Consider the following 18214-nt stretch of genomic DNA (forward strand, 5'->3'; position numbering starts at 1 on the left):
CAAGTTCTCCCTGTGTCTGCGTGGGTTTTCTCCGGGTGCTCCCGTTTCCTCCCACAAGCCAAAAGACTTGCAGGTTGGTAGGTAAATTGGACATTATAAATTGCCACTAGTATAGGTAGGTGGTAGGGAAAATATAGGGACAGGTGGGGATGTGGTAGGAATATGGGATTAGTGTAGATTAGTGTAAAATGGGTGGTTGATGGTCGGCACAGACTCGGTGGGCCGAAGGGCCTGTTTCAGTGCTGTATCTCAAAATCTAATACACTTTTTTTTTTAAGTTTAACAGAACGTAGAACAGTACAGCACAGTACAGGCCCTTTGGCCCACAATGTTGTGCTGAACCTTTAACCTACTCTAAGATCAAACGAACTACCTACCCTTCATTCTACTATCATCCATGTACCTATCCAAGAGTCGCTTAAATGGCCCTATTGTATCTGCTTCTACTACCACCGCTGGCAGCGCATTCCACGCACCCACCACTCTCTGTGTAAAGAACCTACCTCTGACATCTCCCCGAAACCTTCCTCCAATCACCCTAAAATTATGCCCCCTGGTGATACCCTTTCCACCCTGGGAAAAAGTCTCTGACTATCCACTCATCATCTTGTACCCCTCTATCAAGTCACCTCTCATCCTTCTTCGCTCCAATGAGAAAAGCCCTAGCTCCCTCAATCTTTCTTCGGAGGACATGCCCTCCAGTCCAGGCAGCATCCTGGTAAATCTCCTCTGCACCCTCTCTAAAGCTTCCACATCCTTCCAAAAATGAGGCAACCAGAACTGAACACAATATTCCAAGTGTGGTCGAACCAGGGCCTTATAGAACTGCAGCATAACCTCGCGGCTCTTAAACTCAATCCCCCTGTTAATGAAAGCCAACACACCATATGCCTTCTTAACAACCCTATCGACTTGGGTGGCAACTTTGAGCGATCTATGGACATGGACCCCAAGATCCCTCTGTTCCTCCACACTACCAAGAATCCTGTCTTTAAGCCTGTATTCCGCATTCAAATTCGACCTTCCAAAACTTCACACTTTTCCAGGTTGAACTCCATCTGGCACTTCTCAGCCCAGCTCTGCATCCTGTCAATGTCCCGTTGCAACCTACAACAGCCTTCCACACTATCCACAACTCCAGCAACCTTCGTGTCATCGGCAAACTTGCTAACCTAGCCTTCCACTTCCTCATCCAAGTCATTTATAAAAATCACAAAGAGCAGAGGTCCCAGAACAGATCCTTGTGGAACACCACTGGTCACCGAGCTCCATGCTGAATACTTTCCATCTACTACCACCCTCTGACTTCTATGGGCCAGCCAATTTTGTATCCAGACAGCCAACTTTCCCTGAATCCCATGCCTCCTTACTTTCTGGATGAGCCTACCATCGGGAACCTTATCAAACGTCTTGCTAAAATCCATATACACCACATCCACTGCTCTTCCTTCATCAATGTGTTTTGTCACATCTTCAAAGAATTCAATAAGGCTTGTGAGGCATGACCTGCCCCTCACAAAGCCATGCTGACTGTCTCTAATCAAAGCATGCTTTTCCAAGTAATCATAAATCCTGTCTCTCAGAATCCTCTCCAATAATTTGCCCACTACCGATGTAAGACTGGTCTATAATTCTCAGGGTTATCCCTATTCCCTTTCTTGAACAAGGGAACAACATTTGCCACCCTCCAATCATCTGGTACTACTCCAGTGGACAGTGAAAACGCAAAGATCATTGCCAAAGGCGCAGCAATCTCTTCCCTCGCTTCCCGTAATATCCTTGGGTATATCCCGTCTGGCCCCGGGGACTTATCTATCCTCATATCATTCAAAATTTCCAGCACATCCTCCCTCTTAACCTCAACCTGTTCAAGCATATCAGCCTGTTCCACGCTGTCCTCACAAACGACCAGGTTCCTCTCACTAGTGAATACTGAAGCAAAGTATTCATTTAGGACCTCCCCTACCTCCTCCGACTCCAGGCACAAGTTCCCTCCACTATCCCTGATCAGCCCTACCCTCACTCTGGCCATCCTCTTGTTCCTCACATAAGTGGAGAACGCCTTGGGATTTTCCTTAATCCTACCCGCCAAGACTTTTTCATGTCCCCTTCTAGCTCTCCTAAGTCCATTCTTCAGTTCCTTCCTGGCTACCTTGTAACCCTCTAGAGCCCTGTCTGATCCTTGCTTCCTCAACCTTAAGTAAGCTTCCTTCTTCCTCTTGACTAGCTGTTCCACATCTCTTGCCATCCCTTCCCTGCCTCATCGGGACAAACCTATCCAGCAGTCGCAGCAAGTGCTCCCTAAACAACCTCCACATTTCTGTTGTGTATTTCCCTGAGAACATCTGTTCCCAATTTATGCTCCCCAGTTCCTGCCTAATAGCATTGTAATTCCCCCTCCCCCAATTAAATATTTTCCCATCCCGTCTGCTCCTGTCCCTCTCCATGACTATAGTAAAGGTCAGGGAGTTGTGATCACTATCACCGAAATGCTCTCCCACCGAGAGATCTGCCACCTGGCCTGGTTCGTTGCCAAGCACCAAATCCAACATAGTCTCCCCTCTAGTCAGCCTATCTACATATTGAGTCAGAAAAGCTTCCTGGACACACCTGACAAAAACTGCTCCATCCAAACTATTTGCACTAAGGAGGTTCCAATCAATATTAGGGAAGTTGAAGTCACCCATGACAACAACCCTGTTACTTCTGCACCTTTCCACAATCTGCCTCCCAATCTGTTCCTCCATGTCTCTGTTGCTATTGGGGGGTCTATAGAAAACTCCCAATAAAGTGACTGCTCCTTTCCTGTTTCTGACTTCCACCCATAATGACTCAGTAGACAAACCCTCCTCGACGACCTCCCTTTCTGCAGCTGTGATACTATCCCTAATTAACTGCCACTCCCCCACCTCTTTTACCTCCCTCCCTATTCCTTTTGAAACATCTAAACCCTGGAACATCCAACGTCCATTCCTGCCCTTGTGATATCCACGTCTCCGTAATGGCCACAACATCGTAGCTCCAAGTACTGATCCATGCTCTAAGTTCATCACCCTTATTCCTGACCTTGCGTTAAAATAGACGCACTTCAACCCATCATACTGGCTGCAACTTTGCCCTGTCAACTGTCTAACTTTCCTCACAGACTCTCTGCACTCTGTATCTGCCTGTTCAACAGCTACCCCATCCACTGATCCGTGGCTCCAGTTCCCATCCCCCTGCCAAACTCGTTTAAACCCTCCCGAAGAGCTCTAGCAAACCTCCCGCCCAGGATATTGGTGCCCCTCCAGTTCAGATGCAACCCGTCCTTCTTGTACAGGTCCCACCTTCCCCAGAAGGTATCCCAATGATCCACATACCTGAATCCCTCCCTCCTGCACCAGTTCTGTAGCCACGTGTTCAGCTGCACTCGCTCCCTGTTTCTAGCCTCACTAGCACGTGGCACCAGTAACAATCCTGAGATTACTACTCTGCTCGTCCTGCCTTTCAGCTTCCAACCTAACTCCATATATTCGCTTTTCAGGTCCTCATCCCTTTTCCTAGCTATGTCATTGGTACCAATATGTACCACGACCTCTGGCTGCTCCCCCTCCCCCTTAAGAATCCTATAGACTCGATCCGAGACATCCCTGACCCTGGTTTAAGTTTTAAGAAATTTCATCTTGCTTCTTTAAACCAAAGAAAGCCTGTTTGTGCTCATTTCTTTGCCTTATAATTGGAAAGTTGTGAATAAGGATTCACAAAGAGGGAGCTCAAAACACAGTTTTTAAAATTAAACCATGTTACAGTAAGACCAGGTGAAGACAGCAGAAGACCCTCAGACACATTTCTCACCTGGTCATAACATCACCAAAGATATAAGCAAAGTTCAGGTAGTGTAGCAACAAACCAGCCCAAAATCTCACCACTTGCAAATCATCTTGGTGCGTGTTTAACTTCACAGCATGTGAGTAATAAACAACGAAAGGCAATATTAATGGTTTAGATCTAATGAAGCTTTCAAACAATTGGAAAACAAATATCATTTACGATACAATGAACAGAGGAGGTTCATGAAGGTAATGTGGTTGATGTGGTGTACATACTTTATCAAATGCCTTTTGGAAGTGCATCACAACAGGCTTGACAGCAAAATTCAAACCCATGGAACAAAAGAGACAGTGGCAGCATGGATATGAAGTTGACTGAATAACAGGAAACAGAGTTATGGCAATGGCTTTTTGGACTGCAGGAAGGTATATAGTGGGTTTCCTCCGGGATTGGTATTAAAACAACTGCTTTTCTTTATATTAATGGCCTAGACTTGGGTGCGCCAAGCACAATTTCAAAATGTGCAGATGACACAAGCTTGCAAGTATTGTGAACTGAGAGAAGAATAGAGTTAAAGTTATTGCTAAAGGAATAGAGTATGAAAGTAGGTAAGTGTTGCTGCAACTGTACAAGGCGTTAGTGAGACGGCACCTGGAGTGTTGCGTACAGTTTTGGCCCCTATACTTGAGAAAGGGTGTAGTTGCATTGGAGGCAGTTCAGAGGAGGTTCACTAGATTGATTCCAGAGATGGGGGACGTCTTATGAAGAGAGATTGAGCAGCTTAGACCTTTACTCTCTGGAGTTTAGAAGAATGAGAGGAGATCTAATTGAGGTATATAAGATGATTAAGGGGATTGACAAAGTAGACGTGGAGAGGATGTTTCCTCTTGTGGGGCAATCTAGGACGAGAGGTCATAGTTTTAGTATAAGGGGTAGCAGATTTAAAACAGAGATGAGGAGAAATTACTTCTCTCAAAGGGTCGTGAATCTGTGGAATTCACTCCCCCAGAGTGCTGTGGGTAAATTTAAGGAGGAGACAGATTTTTAATTCAAAATGGGTTGAAGGGTTATGGTGAAAGGGCAGGAATGTGGAGTTGAGGCTGAGATGAGATCAGCCATGATCGTATTGAATGGCGGAGCAGGCTCAAGGGGCTGAATTGCCTACTCCTGCTCCTAGTTCTCATGTTCAAGAGGACATAGACTGGTGGAATGGGCAGACCCGTGACAGATGAAATTTAATGCCGAGAAATGTGAAGTGATACATTTTGGGAGGAAGAATGAGGAGAAACAATATAAAATAAAGGATACAATTCTGAAGTGGGTGCAGGAGCAGAGGGCCCTGAGTGTAAATGTGCAGAAATCGTTGAAGGTGGCAGGGCAGGTTGAGAAAGCAGCTAATGCAAATGGGCTTTATAAATAGAAGCAAGGAGGATATGGTGAACCTTTATAAAACACTGGTTCGGCCTGAACTGGAGTATTGTGTCCAATTTTGGGCACTACACTTCAGGAAGGATGTGATGGCACAAGAGAGGGTGCAAAAAGGATATGGCAAGAATGGTTCCCCGGATGAGTGGCTTCAGTTATGAGGATAGATTGGAGAAACTGTGGCTGTTCTCCTTGGAGAAGAGAAGGTTGAAAGGTGGTTTGATCAAGGTGTTCAAAATCATGAAGATTCTGGGTGGCGTAGATGGGGAGAAGCTATCCCTGTTGGCGAAAGGGTTGAGAACCAGAGGTTAAGGTGAATGGCAAAAGAACCAAAGGCGACCTGAGGAAAAACTTCACGCAGCGAGTGGTTAGGATCTGCAGTGCACTGTCTGAGAGTGTTGTGGAGGCACATTCAATTTTGACTTTCAAAAGAGTATTGAATAATTATTTGAAGAAAATTTTTTGCAGGGCTATGGGATGAAGGCAGGGGAGTGGGACTAGCAGTGTTGCTCTTAGAGATCTGTCTACCGATAGATATATTTCACTATACGTTTAAGTAGCTAATTAAGTGCAGAGAAGTAATCGAACAGAATACTGAGCTGTGTTGCTGTATCAACAGGGTCTACATCAGAGACCATCTAATGTAATTCTTGGACGATGCTGAAGCTATGGGTAGAATTTTCCATGATAAATTTTAGATGAAATCTTTCCCTGATGGCTCAGTGGGTAAATGCTGGCCATGGAGCAGTATTAAGCCAAATGGATCAGAAGATTCAAGCTGAGACAGCGAATATCAGCTGGTGGAGAAATTGGGGCATCCTTGGGCTAGAGTGGGAAGAAGTTGGCCTGGATTCCTGTTGCTGATTTCCATCCAGTCCCCTGCCAGCTGACGCATGAAGGTGAACTTGAGAATCTGCTGGGAATTCCTCCATGCTGAAGCAGCATGCTAACATTCACTGCCTCCACTCACTTGGACAAAGTGCTCAGGAGCTACATGCACCCAGTAAGAACATAAGAAATGGGAGCAGCAGTAGGTCATACGGCCCCTCAAGCTTGCTGCGCCACTTAATAAAACCATGGCTGATCCTCTGCCTCAAATCAGCTTTTTCACCTGATCCCCACGTCCCGTGATTTCCTTGAGTCCAGAAATCTATTTCAGCCTTGAATGTACTCAATGACTGAGCATCCACTGCCCTCAGGGTAGTGAATTCCAAAGATTCACAGCCCTGCGTGAAGAAATTTCTCCGCATGTCAATCCAAAATGGCCATCTTTTTATCCTGAGACACTCCACCCAGTTCTAGACTCCAGCCAGAGGAAGCAGCCTCTTAGAATGTAATATGTTTCAATGAGATTACCTCTTATTCTTGTAAACTGCAGGGGCTCATTTTACTCAATTTCTCCTCATTGGACAACCCCAGGAATCAATCTATTGAACCTTCAGCATGCCTGTTCTAAGGCAAGTATATCCTCCTCTTGTTGCGAAGACCAAAACTGTACACGATACTCCAGGTGTGGTTTCATCAAAGCCCTATACAATTGCAGCAATACTTCCTTACTGTAGACTTCCAACCCCCTTGCAAAAAAGGCCAGCATACCATTTGCCTTCCTAATTGCTTATTGTACTTGCATGTTTACTTCCTGTGTAAAAATCAGTACCTTGAAGAAAGAGAGGAGGGAGGAATTTTTAGTTTAAAAGGTTTGCAATGGAAACACACAAGTTCTGTGTATAATACTGCTTTGCTTGATGGTATTGATGTATCAAGTCTACTCCACAAAACTGTCACTAATTAGATAGTTTGTGAAAGAAGATCCCGATAGTCTTCGGCAGATGGTTGACAGAAGTGTCGATGACAGCACACTGAATTTCAGGAAACACATTGAAAATTGCTTTGGCCTAGGCTAATTTAGGTCTGCTGAAAGGAAAACTAAAAGTAATGTCCACTTAAAACCTGAAAGTGGCTTGTGAGGAGCACATGCCAGGTCTTTGATCTTGTGACTAGCTGAATAAAACTAATTAACGTATAGATGTTAAAATCATAGAAAATTTATGACACAGGCAGCCATTCAGCCCATCGTGTCTGTGCCGATGGATAAAGAGCTACCCAGCCTAACCTTCCTGCACTATTGCCATAGCCCTGCAGGTCATGGCTCTTCAGGTAGACATCTAAGTACTTCTTAATTTTGCTGAGAGTTTCTCCCTCTCCCACCCTTTCAAGTCCTGAGTTCCTTGTCCCTACCACTCTCTGGGTGAAAAAACATTTCCTCATCTCCATCTAATCCTTATACCAGTTACTATAAATCTATGGCCTCTGGTTTTTGACCCACCTGCTAAGGTAAAAAGGTAATTCCCAATTTACTCTATCTAGACCCCTCCTAATAATGGTACACCTCAGTTAAGTCACCCATCAGCCTCCTGTTCCAAGGAAAACAAAACCAACCTATCCAATCTTTCTATGTAGCTAACATTTTCCAGTTCTGGAAAAATCCTCGTAAATCTCCCCTGCACCTTCTCCAGTGCAATTACATCTTTCCTGTAATGTGGTGACCAGAATTGTATGCAGTACTCAAGCTGTGGTTTAATTAGTGTTGTATACAGTTGCAGCATTACCTCCATGTTCTTGTGCTCTATGTCTCGGCTAATGAAGGAAAGGATTCCATATGCTTTCTTAACCACCTTATCGACCTATCCTGCTACCTTTAAGGATCTATAGACATAGACACCAAGATGCCTCTGTTCCTCCACGTTACTCCGTATCTTCCCATTTATTGTGTATCCCCTTGACTTGTTACTGCTCCCAAAATGCATTATCTCTCACACATCTCTGGATTGAATTCCATTTTCCACTTTTCTGCTCAACTGACCAGACTATCTGTATCTTCCTCCACTCTAAAGTTTTCCTCCTCACTGTCAAGCACACAACCAATTTTTGTACCATCTGCAAACTTCTTTATCATGCCGCCTATTTTGAGTCAAAATCATTGATGTATACCACAAAAAGACACTGAGTCCTGCGGAACCCTGCTGGTAACAGCCTTCCAATCACAAAAATACCTGTCAACTATTACCTTTTGCTTCCTGCCGCTAAGCCAGTTTTGGATCTAATTTGCCACTCTACCCTGGATCCCAAGGACTTTTACTTTTTTGACCAGCCTGCCATGTGGGACCTTGTCACAAGTCTTGCTAAAATCCATGTAGACAGCATCCACAACACTATCCTCATCAACCCTACTCATCACCACCTCAAAAAATTTAATCGAAGTAGTCATACCTGACTTTCCTTGATTAATCTGTGCCTTTCTTAGTGAATGTTATTGATTTTAAACTGTTTACTAAGTGATAGAAAACTTGAGAATCATGTAGCATCCAGTCAGGACGCCCTGCTACCAGTTTTTCTGTTTGACATGGGTGTCGTGACGGAAGGAAGTCATCCAACTTTCCTTAACTGTGCTTGCTCTTTCTCCAAAGCCCTGTAAATTTTTCATCTTCAAGTATCTTTCCAATTCCCTTTTGAAAGTTACTATTGAATCTGTTCCTTCCACCCTTCGAAACAGAGCATTCCAGATCATTACTCACTACGTGACAATTTTTTTCCTCACGTGGTCTCTGGTTCTGTTTCCAATTACCTTGTATCTGTGTCATCTGGTAAACGACCTCCTGCAACTGGAGACAGTTTCTCCCTATTTACTTTATCAAAGCCCTTAATTTTGAACACCCCTATCAAATCTGCCCTTAACACACACTGCTGTAACAAAAACTTGCATTTATATAATGTATTTTATGTAGTAAAATGTTACAGGACACTTCAGAGGAGCATTAGCAAACCAGCTTTGATACAGAGCCACATAAAGAAAGCAAAAGGAAAAGTTGCATTTATATAGCACCTTTCACGACCATCAGATGTCTCTAATCGTTTTACAGCCAATGAAGTACTTTGGAAGAATAGTCACTGTTGTAAGAAGATATTAGCGAAGATGACCAAAACCTTAGTCCAAGAGGTAGTTAAGGAGCATCTTAAAGGAAGAAAGAGAGGTAGAAAGGCGAAGGAGGAGAATTTTAAAATCAAGGCGTTACTTAACTGAGTGCTGCTGACGGTTAGGTGATAGGTGAATGGGACTTGATGCAAGTTTGGGGGAACAGCAAAGTTTTGAATGACCTGAAGTTTATGGAGGATAGAATGTAGGAGACTGGCCAGGAGTGCTTTGGAATCTTCAATGCTCTTGGTGGTAAAGGCACGGATGTGGATTTGAGCAACAGGAAAGCTGAGGCAAGGGTGGAGTCGGGTGATGTTACGGAGGTGGAAACAGACAGTCTTAGTGATGCAGAGTATATGTGATCAGAAACTCTGCCCTGCCTCAGCGCAGACAGGTCAAGAAGGCCGAGGAGGACTGGTCAACCACATTCACTAAGAATGTCATTTGTGACTTTGAGAACCGTTTCGGTACTGTGGCGGGGAGGAAACCTGTTTGCTATACACAAGACAATCCCAATTTCTCTACTCTCTATATGTAACAGATGTTTTATGCTGGTACTATTCTAGTAAATATCCTCTACCATCTCGAAGGCCTTGATGCCCTTCCTAAAGTGTGGTGCCCAGAATTCGTCTTGGTACTCCAGCTAGGGCTTAACCAGTGTCTAATAAAGATTGAGCATAGCCTCCTTGCAGTTGTACTCTCTGCCCCTGTTGGGAAAGCCAGTGATCCCATATGCATTTTTCCCATATGATTTCTCAACTTGTCCATCTATCGCCCAAGTTTTGTCTACATAGACACCTTGGTATCTCTGTTCCTCCACCCTCTCGAAAATTGTACCATTTACTTCATATTGCCTCTCCACATTTTTCCTAACAAAATTCATCACTTCGCACTTCTCTGCTTTAAACTTCATCTGCCATGTCTCTATTTCATCAGGCTGTTTATGTCCTCTTGGAGTCTGTTGCTGTCCTTCTCTGTGATTAATGTATTTCCAAATTTCATGTCATCTGCAAATTGAAATTTTGCCCTATATACACAAGTCCAGGTCATTATTGTGTATCAAAAATGCTATGGTCGCAACACCAATTGCTGGGGAACACTACTGTATACTTCCCTCCAGTCTGAGAAACAACCTTCTGGTTTCTGGCCCTAAGCCAATTTCAGATCCACACTGGCAGTGCCCCTTTAATCCCATGGGCTTTAATTTTGCTAACAAGTCTATTATAGGTGGTAGTACGCTCAAGAAGCTCGACACCATCCAGAACAAAGCAGCCCACTTGATTGGCACACCATCCATAAACATTCACTCCCTCCGCCACTGCCGCACAGTGGCAGCAGTGTGTACCATCTACAAGATGCACTGCAGCAATGCACCAAGGCTCCTTAGACAGCACCTTCCAAACCTGTGACCTCTACCAACTAGAAGGACCAGGCCAGCACATACATGGGAACATCACCACCTGCAAATTCCCATCCAAGTCACATACCATCCTCACTTGGAACTGTATCGCTGTTCCTTCACTGTCGCTGTATCAAAAACCTGGAACTCCCTTCCTAACAGCACTGTGGTTGTACCTACCTCACATGGACTGCAGCGGTTCAAGAAGGCAGCTCACCACCACCTTCTCAAGGGCAATTAGGGATTGGCAATGAATGCTGGCATAGCCAGTGACACCCACATCCCATGAACGAATAACAAAAAATAGTGGTGATCTGCCCTAGGGCACAGCCTGTGCTCATTTCTCCATGCCTCACAGTCCTGTGCTTTCTTCTTCAGTTGCTATAGGGCCTCCCATTTTTTTAACTTCAATGAGCAATATGATTAGGGAATAAGTACATGAGGTGGTTTCCCATTGCCTTCCTCATTTGTGCTTTAAAGAAAACACAAGTCCTCTTCCCAAAGGATCCTGTGCCTGCAAACAGCCATTGTCACTCGAAGTTGTAACTCTTCCACCATTGCCACCGAAAATTCACTGGTTCCACTATTGGCCGCGGCTTGTAATCCTGAGCATGGGACCCTTACCTGGGCCTGGCACAACTCACAAATGGGCAGGGACGACCACCCCCGAGGTCTCAAATGACCCTGCTACCCTACCGTTACGTGGTGCTTTGTCGAATGGGTGTTGAAAGTCCATATATGCAACAACTGCGCTACATTTATGAACCCTCTTTTGTCAGTCATCAGAAAACTTGATCAAATCGTCATGATTTTTAACACCGCAATAATCTCTTGTTTTGCAATAGATAAATAACATTTAAAAAGTCAACAAACAAGTAACAACAGTGACGTTTGCAAGTTTGAGACACTGTTCTGAAGCTTTTTCTCACCAGAATAGAAAGCAAAAACATGACCTACTGACAAGTTAATCTATTTCATTCTTTTGGAGTTTGTGAAGGATTGGCAATAGTTCTATAAACGACTGAATGATACTTCACACACCATAGTCTACGTGGACTTAGAAGACAAATAATATGCATTCTCCAGAAAAAATGCTCAAGTCTGTAGTAGTATGAAAATGATGAATAATCCCAATAGTCTCATAGTGAAATTGGTTGCAAATTACTTCATCCCAGTGAAGCAATGAGTACTTCTACCTGAAGTCACATAGTTGTGAGCTTTATTTCACTGCCTGAAATGGAAAAAAATGAACTGTCGGTCTGTCACGGCAAATGTCTCATTAAATGCAGTTAAATTGAAGACTATTTACAAATCTCTCCAGCAGTCCATGGTGGTTAAATCTCAGATAATGGATGACGGCAAATGTTGTTTGGATTTTTACTTGCATCCGGTGAGTAAGACCACATGCTTTATGGGTCTTTCACCAGGGAAAGGAAGATGATTTTGTGAATTATCATGGATTGTTGTCTAACCTATGTGGACTAGCAAATAAGGAATATGGCATTGGTAAGGATTCGCCTCAGAAATTCACTTCAGCCTGAAATATTCAATTACTGAAATGAAAGGAAATCACAGCCAGCTTTTTTTGAGGGGACTTTGGGCAAAGATAGAAGCATTTAGAAATGAACACAATTATTTCGAGTTGATTTCCATGGAGCTGCAGAAACCACATGTATAAAATGTAAAAGCCCGGAAATGATGGGGAATGTACAGAATGTAATATTCTAAGTGACATTGTTACAGGTCCAGACTAATGTTACTGCAAATATTAGTTTTTAAGTTGAGGGTGAAGGAAAACCTATTTTAGAATTGTTCCATTTGGAGCAGGAGTGAGAATTTCTGAATCTACCCCAATTAAATTGAAATATGGCTGGTATTTGAAATTCCCACTCTCTGCACTTTTGAGTGTTGCTCACTGTTTTCGTGAATAATGTAGCACTTTTCCAATCTGGCAATTGATGAGTGGAGGAATGAGATTGCTTCTAACTACATTGAAGAGGATAAAGGGAAAAATAAATCCAGAATGTTCTTGCAAAAAAAGGGCCATTTATAAACAATTTAAGGCAACTTTCCTGCCACTTCAACTCCACAGTGCTATGAAAAAAAATGTAATCTTCACCTATAATATCAATATCTATTCTCCTGTCAACAGTGCACATACCCATTTTGTTCAGAGTAGTTTAATAAATTATTATTGTAGCCCACAAGACACAATAAGTAATGATTTTCATAAAAATGGTACTAATTAATGATGCTGCAAATAAGGGAATTGTTTTGATATTCAAAAATTACAGAAAGTGCATTATTATCTCGATCTTTGCTGTGAGGTAGCAATGCTTAGAGTTTCTGTTGTCTCTGTCAATCCAGCATGAAAAATAGAATGGATTAGTTTTTATGACTCATCCAGTTGGTGAGTATTTTTGGTGAGTATTTGCCATGTTTTGTGGACCTGGGTTAGATTATGCCTGTCGAATGCACAGAGCCATGAAAGTTTGTTTCCCAACTTGTGTGCTATTGTTTTGCCAATTTTTGCTTTCCTTTTCTATAGTTACTGATGAGGTCAGAAAGCGAATTTCCGAAGAGCTGGCACAAGAACGAGCCAGAGAAGATTTGAATCTGCAAAAGAGGTTAGTGTGTGTTCGTGCATATGTGTGTGTGTGTGTATGTGTCTTTGTGTGGATTTTTAAGGCTTTCTTCATCCCAGCATTCTCCTTTGTATTCTGACATCATGATGTCAGGTGCTTGGACCCATTATCTGCCCTTCACTTGCCATATAGAATACTGCTCTCTAAAATATGAATTCTTTTTTTTTTCAATGATTGCTGTTTCTGCATGATTAAAATTTAATATCTTCTGTTTGTTTCTATTTTGGTCTGCTTAAATATCCGTTTTCAATTCAAATGTTACAATACCTTTTTCAAATGTGATTTTTTAATTTATCGTTCTGCAATTTGATCCAAAGTAAATCTACTTAGCAGTAGTGACTGCACTTCAGAGTAATTCCGTGTATGTGACGTGTTTTCTGAAGCACTGGGGGATGCGATCAAGTCCTACATAAATGCAGGTTTTTGTTTCTTCCTTCACTCTTTATGCTTCATGTCAAATGTTGAAGGCTGATTTAATGGCATACCACCACTCAAGGTGGGCCTGGTTCATTATATTTAAATATGCTGTGGAGCCATGTTGTATCCGCCTCAGCTTTTCCATCCAAGTCCAACTGGTTAGATTGCGGAGTTGGGTAATAGCCCAAAAGGACTGCATTTGCTGAGAAATCTTGTGGGACTTGATTACTATTGACCCCAGCAATATTGAATATATAATATAAAATACTGTACTCGAGGTATCAACTCATCTTGCTTCAAGGGTTGTTCAATTTCAACTTTCTGTCTTTACATGGAGAGAGGTTACTGTTCAGTACTTAACAACGCAATGAAGTAGCAATAGGAATTGCATGCAAGAGTGAGATTACCACAGCATTGTAGATAGAAGTGTTTATTTAATAAAGGTGCTAACAGAATGAAACATAGCAACCATTATTTATCAAATTAATTCATCACAATCACAAACACTTGTGCTTTCTAAATCTGCTCCAGTTGTATTTTCAACCAAACCTTAGGTCATCCTTATCGATCAGTCTCTAACATCATTGTCTCATAGGGCTGAGTAAATAGGAGCTACACTCTCGAGGAAAAGGCAGGTCTGTTTTTGTTCATTTGAAGGTTCTATACAACGGTGTAACAAGGGTTGCATTTGAAAGGGGACTGGTGGAATTCCTGGTGCTGAATACATTCAGGTAATAAGTTGTGTTGGTATTTTAACTATTGTACCACAGTATTTGCAGCTGTTACACGTCTTGCAGAAAAACAAATCGTAAGTGCCAGAAATCTGAAACAAAAACAAAAAATGGTGGAAATTAATAGTGTAGTCAAGATCAGAAAGACAAAGTGAATACAGAATCAAAATACTGCAGATGCTGGTAAAATGAAATGGAAACAACAATGCTGGAAATACTCCGATCAGGCAGCATTTGTGGAGAGAGGAACAAAGCTAACGGGTCAGGTCAATCACCTTTCATCAGAAAAATAAGTTAATAGTTTGTCTGGATTACTTCCTCAACTGTTATGAGCGGGCAGGAGCAAAACCCAAGAGTAGAGGTGAGAACAAGTTGTTGAGATCACAAGTGCACATATGCCAATTTGCTTTCACATACAGGTGACTAATGGTTTTAAGTAGTGTCAGCTGTGGCACTCTTGCCTCTGAGTCAGAAGATTATGGGTTCAAGTCCACTTCAGAGATATGAGCACAAGAATCTAGGCTGACACTCCAGTGCAGTAGTGAGGGAGTGCTGATTTTCCAATGAGATGTTCCACCAAGGCCCCATTTGCTCTCAGGTAAAAGTAAAAGATGCCTTGGAACTATTTTGAAGAACAAGAGAGTTCTACCTGGTGGTATGACCAATATTTATGTGTCAATTAACATCATGAAAAACAGATAATCTGGTCATTATCACATTACTTCTTGTGGGAGTTTGTTGTGTGCAAATTGGCTGCTGTGTTTCCTACATTACAACAATGACTACAATTCAAAAGTACTTAATTGGCCCATAAAGCATGAAGGTGCGAAAGACACTATACAAATGCAAGTCTGAGTATTTTTTTAGGCTGCGTTTGCTGAGAGCACAACCACCAGGTGGTGCACTATTGGCACATGCACAAATGCAGCCTCATCGACTGAAACGTCACTATCTGTGACATCTCAGGCAGCTGCCAGTGATAAAGATGGCACTGCTCAATTTGGCACACCATCCGCCCACCCGCCCGCACCCCCCCCCACCCCGGCAAATAGTACCCTGCTCCCTCCCGCGATCACCACCTCAATTGCTGCTTCTCTTTCCCACTTCTTCCCGTGATCATCGCTTCTCTTCCCTGCTCCCACCTGCTCGCTGCTTCATCCCACCATTCTCTCCACGCCAGCCTGCTTGCCGCTTCATCGTGTCGTCTCTCCCGCACCCATCTCGCCGTTCCTTCCCGCCGCTTGCTGCTCGCCTCGCCACCTGGAGAAGCAGCAGTATGGAGTGAGCGAGGTGCTAGTGGCAAGGTGGTAAAGCGACGGAATGGAAGCGGTGGGTAATTGGGAGCGGCGAACAGGCAGGCGCGGAAGGTATCAGAGAAGAGAAGCGGGGAAGGGGGACACTTGGGTGTGGGTGAAGGTGGTAATTGCGGTCATTGAGGGGTGAGGCAATACTTGGACGTCATTACATCTGACATATTCCTTGGTGATGTCGACCCGCGTATGCGTGGACTCGTACTGACAAGCTGACAAATGATCGGACGCACTGATGACACCAGTGATCGCTCTGCGCGTACTCTGCATTATCAGGAGACACTCCGTTTTTTTGAATAAGACCTGTACTTTGCTGTGCACTTGCCTTATTTCATTTTGATTGCTATACTTCATTTTGTGGCATGCACTGTAGTGGTAAGGAAGAAAGGCTTGTATCTGAATTACAATCCCTCCAAGCAGTTCACACAGTGAATTTTGTTCGAGTCATTTCGCATGCAGCAAGCTCCGACAAATGGTAATGTGATTTTTTTTGTTGAACAAGGAGAGGCTCTATAAACTTAAGGGTACAATTCTAAAGCAAGGGCGGGAACAGAGGGACCTGAGAGTATATGTGCATTAATCGTTGAAGATCAGGTTGTGAAAGTGGCTAAAAAGGCATATGGGATTCTGGGCTTTTTAATTAGAGGCGTTGGGTACAAAAGCAAGGAAGTTATGATGAACCTTTATGCAACACTGATTTCGAGTATTGTGTTCAATTCTGGGCACCACATTTTAGGAAGGATGTGAAAGCTTTAGAGAGGGTGCAGAAAAGATCCACGAGAATGGTTCTAGGGATGAGGTTATGAGGATAGATTGAGAAGCTGGGGCTGCTTTCCCTAGAGGAGAGAAGGTTGATAGGAGTTTTGATAGAGGTGCTCAAAATCATGAGGGGTCTAGACAGAGTGGATGGAAAGAAAATGTTCCCAGTGACAGAATGGTTGAAAGCCAGAGGAGACAGATTTAAGGTGTTTGGCAAAAGAACAAAAGGCGACATGAGGAAAAACCTCTTTACGCAGCAAGTGGCTAGAATCTGGAAGGCACTGCCTGACAGTGTGGTGGAGGAAGTTTCAATCGTGACTTTCAAAAGGGAACTGGATAATGATCTGAACAGAAAAAATTGTAATGCTATGGGGAAAGGGTGGGGGAATGGATCTAACTAAATAGCTCTTGGATAGAACCAGCATTGACGTGACAGGCTGAATGGCCTCCTGTGCTGTAATCATTCTATGATGTCGATTGAAAGAGGAATGTTGACCAATATATCAGAAAAATGAAACAATTGAAGGTTAAAAAAATTCTTCACCTAGATGGTGGAATTTCTGCCATTAATCATTCTTGAAGTAGTCTGTTAATTATGTTAAAGGTATTAGATAGTTCTTTGAAAAAGATGACTGTTGGAGAGCAAGCACATATGTGGGACTTGACCAGGTGACTGTGTAGAGAAAAACTTGGCCACAGACATGATGAGTTGAAGTTTTGTTTGGTGCTCAAGTTGTAATTGCATCAACTCCCTGCTTTTTTTTTTGTATAGAATGCCATTTGATCTTCAGCTTCCACCTGCACAGCCAGAACAGGCAGATGGAGCTCTGTTTAATGTCTCTTCCAAAGGGTACCATCTCCAAGAATGTTAGACTCTCAGTGTACCAATCTGTAGTGTTATGCTAGATTATGTGCTCAAGTCTTATGGCTGAAACCCATAACCTGCTGACTCAGAAGCAAGTGTGCCCAACAACTGAGCCAAATTCATGTTCTAATACAGATAGGCCTGTTGGAGCCAACTTTGAGTACAGTAACCACTGACTAATTGGCATTTCCTGATTATGTATATGAAGAATAACCAGTTAACTGAGCTAGATTTAGAAGTTGTCCTCATAATTTGATCACAGCAATATAAAAGGTGGATTTGTTCACATGATTTACGATTACCAGGAACTACATTTCATATAAGCAAGATAAATAGCCTTGTTTGTGTCAAAGGAGGAAAAATGGCATGCTTTCAAATAAACAGCTATAAATAGTATCTGTATGTTACTGGAGGGGAAAAAAGTGATTTAGCACATTAATAAGCTTTTAAAAGTGCCATTGTGAATATGGCAGGCAGAAACCAAAATGTAAAATTGCTTTAATATTGGAATTCTTTGAATAAACTGAAAACATGCTAATATTTATTGATTCAATGTCAGGAAGCTACTGTAGTTCATAAAATGTTAATGAGTGTATGACTGAAGGAAAATGGAAACCAAGTTCTTAGAACATTCTATAATTCTAAACGAGTTGGTGAAAATGTTATTCATTTCATCCAACGGAATTGTTTTTCCCTTAATCTGGTAGATGTTTACCACTTTGCGTGCATGCCAGTGTATAAAACTTTGGTTATGTTGCATTATTTGGTAGAACAGAAGCCCCATCATGCATATGATACTTTGTCTTTAGGACTCATTCAGCACAATTTGAATAATAACTTCAGCATTGCAAAATTAATTAAAATGTTGGTTTGTCTTTAA

General features: G+C 42.7%; 1 protein-coding gene across 1 annotated transcript in view; it reads left to right on the forward strand.

Annotated features, from left to right (window-relative positions):
- The window catches only part of chchd3a (coiled-coil-helix-coiled-coil-helix domain containing 3a), a 353726-nt gene that overhangs the window by 95881 nt on the left and 239631 nt on the right, over positions 1-18214 (forward strand). Inside the window, exon 3 of the mRNA XM_068059780.1 lies at positions 13156-13234. Coding sequence (XP_067915881.1) covers positions 13156-13234 — 79 coding nt within the window. The remainder of the gene's footprint in view (positions 1-13155; positions 13235-18214) is intronic.

The sequence above is a fragment of the Heterodontus francisci genome, chromosome 27, assembly GCF_036365525.1.
Source record: "Heterodontus francisci isolate sHetFra1 chromosome 27, sHetFra1.hap1, whole genome shotgun sequence".
NCBI classification, from domain to species: domain Eukaryota; kingdom Metazoa; phylum Chordata; class Chondrichthyes; order Heterodontiformes; family Heterodontidae; genus Heterodontus; species Heterodontus francisci.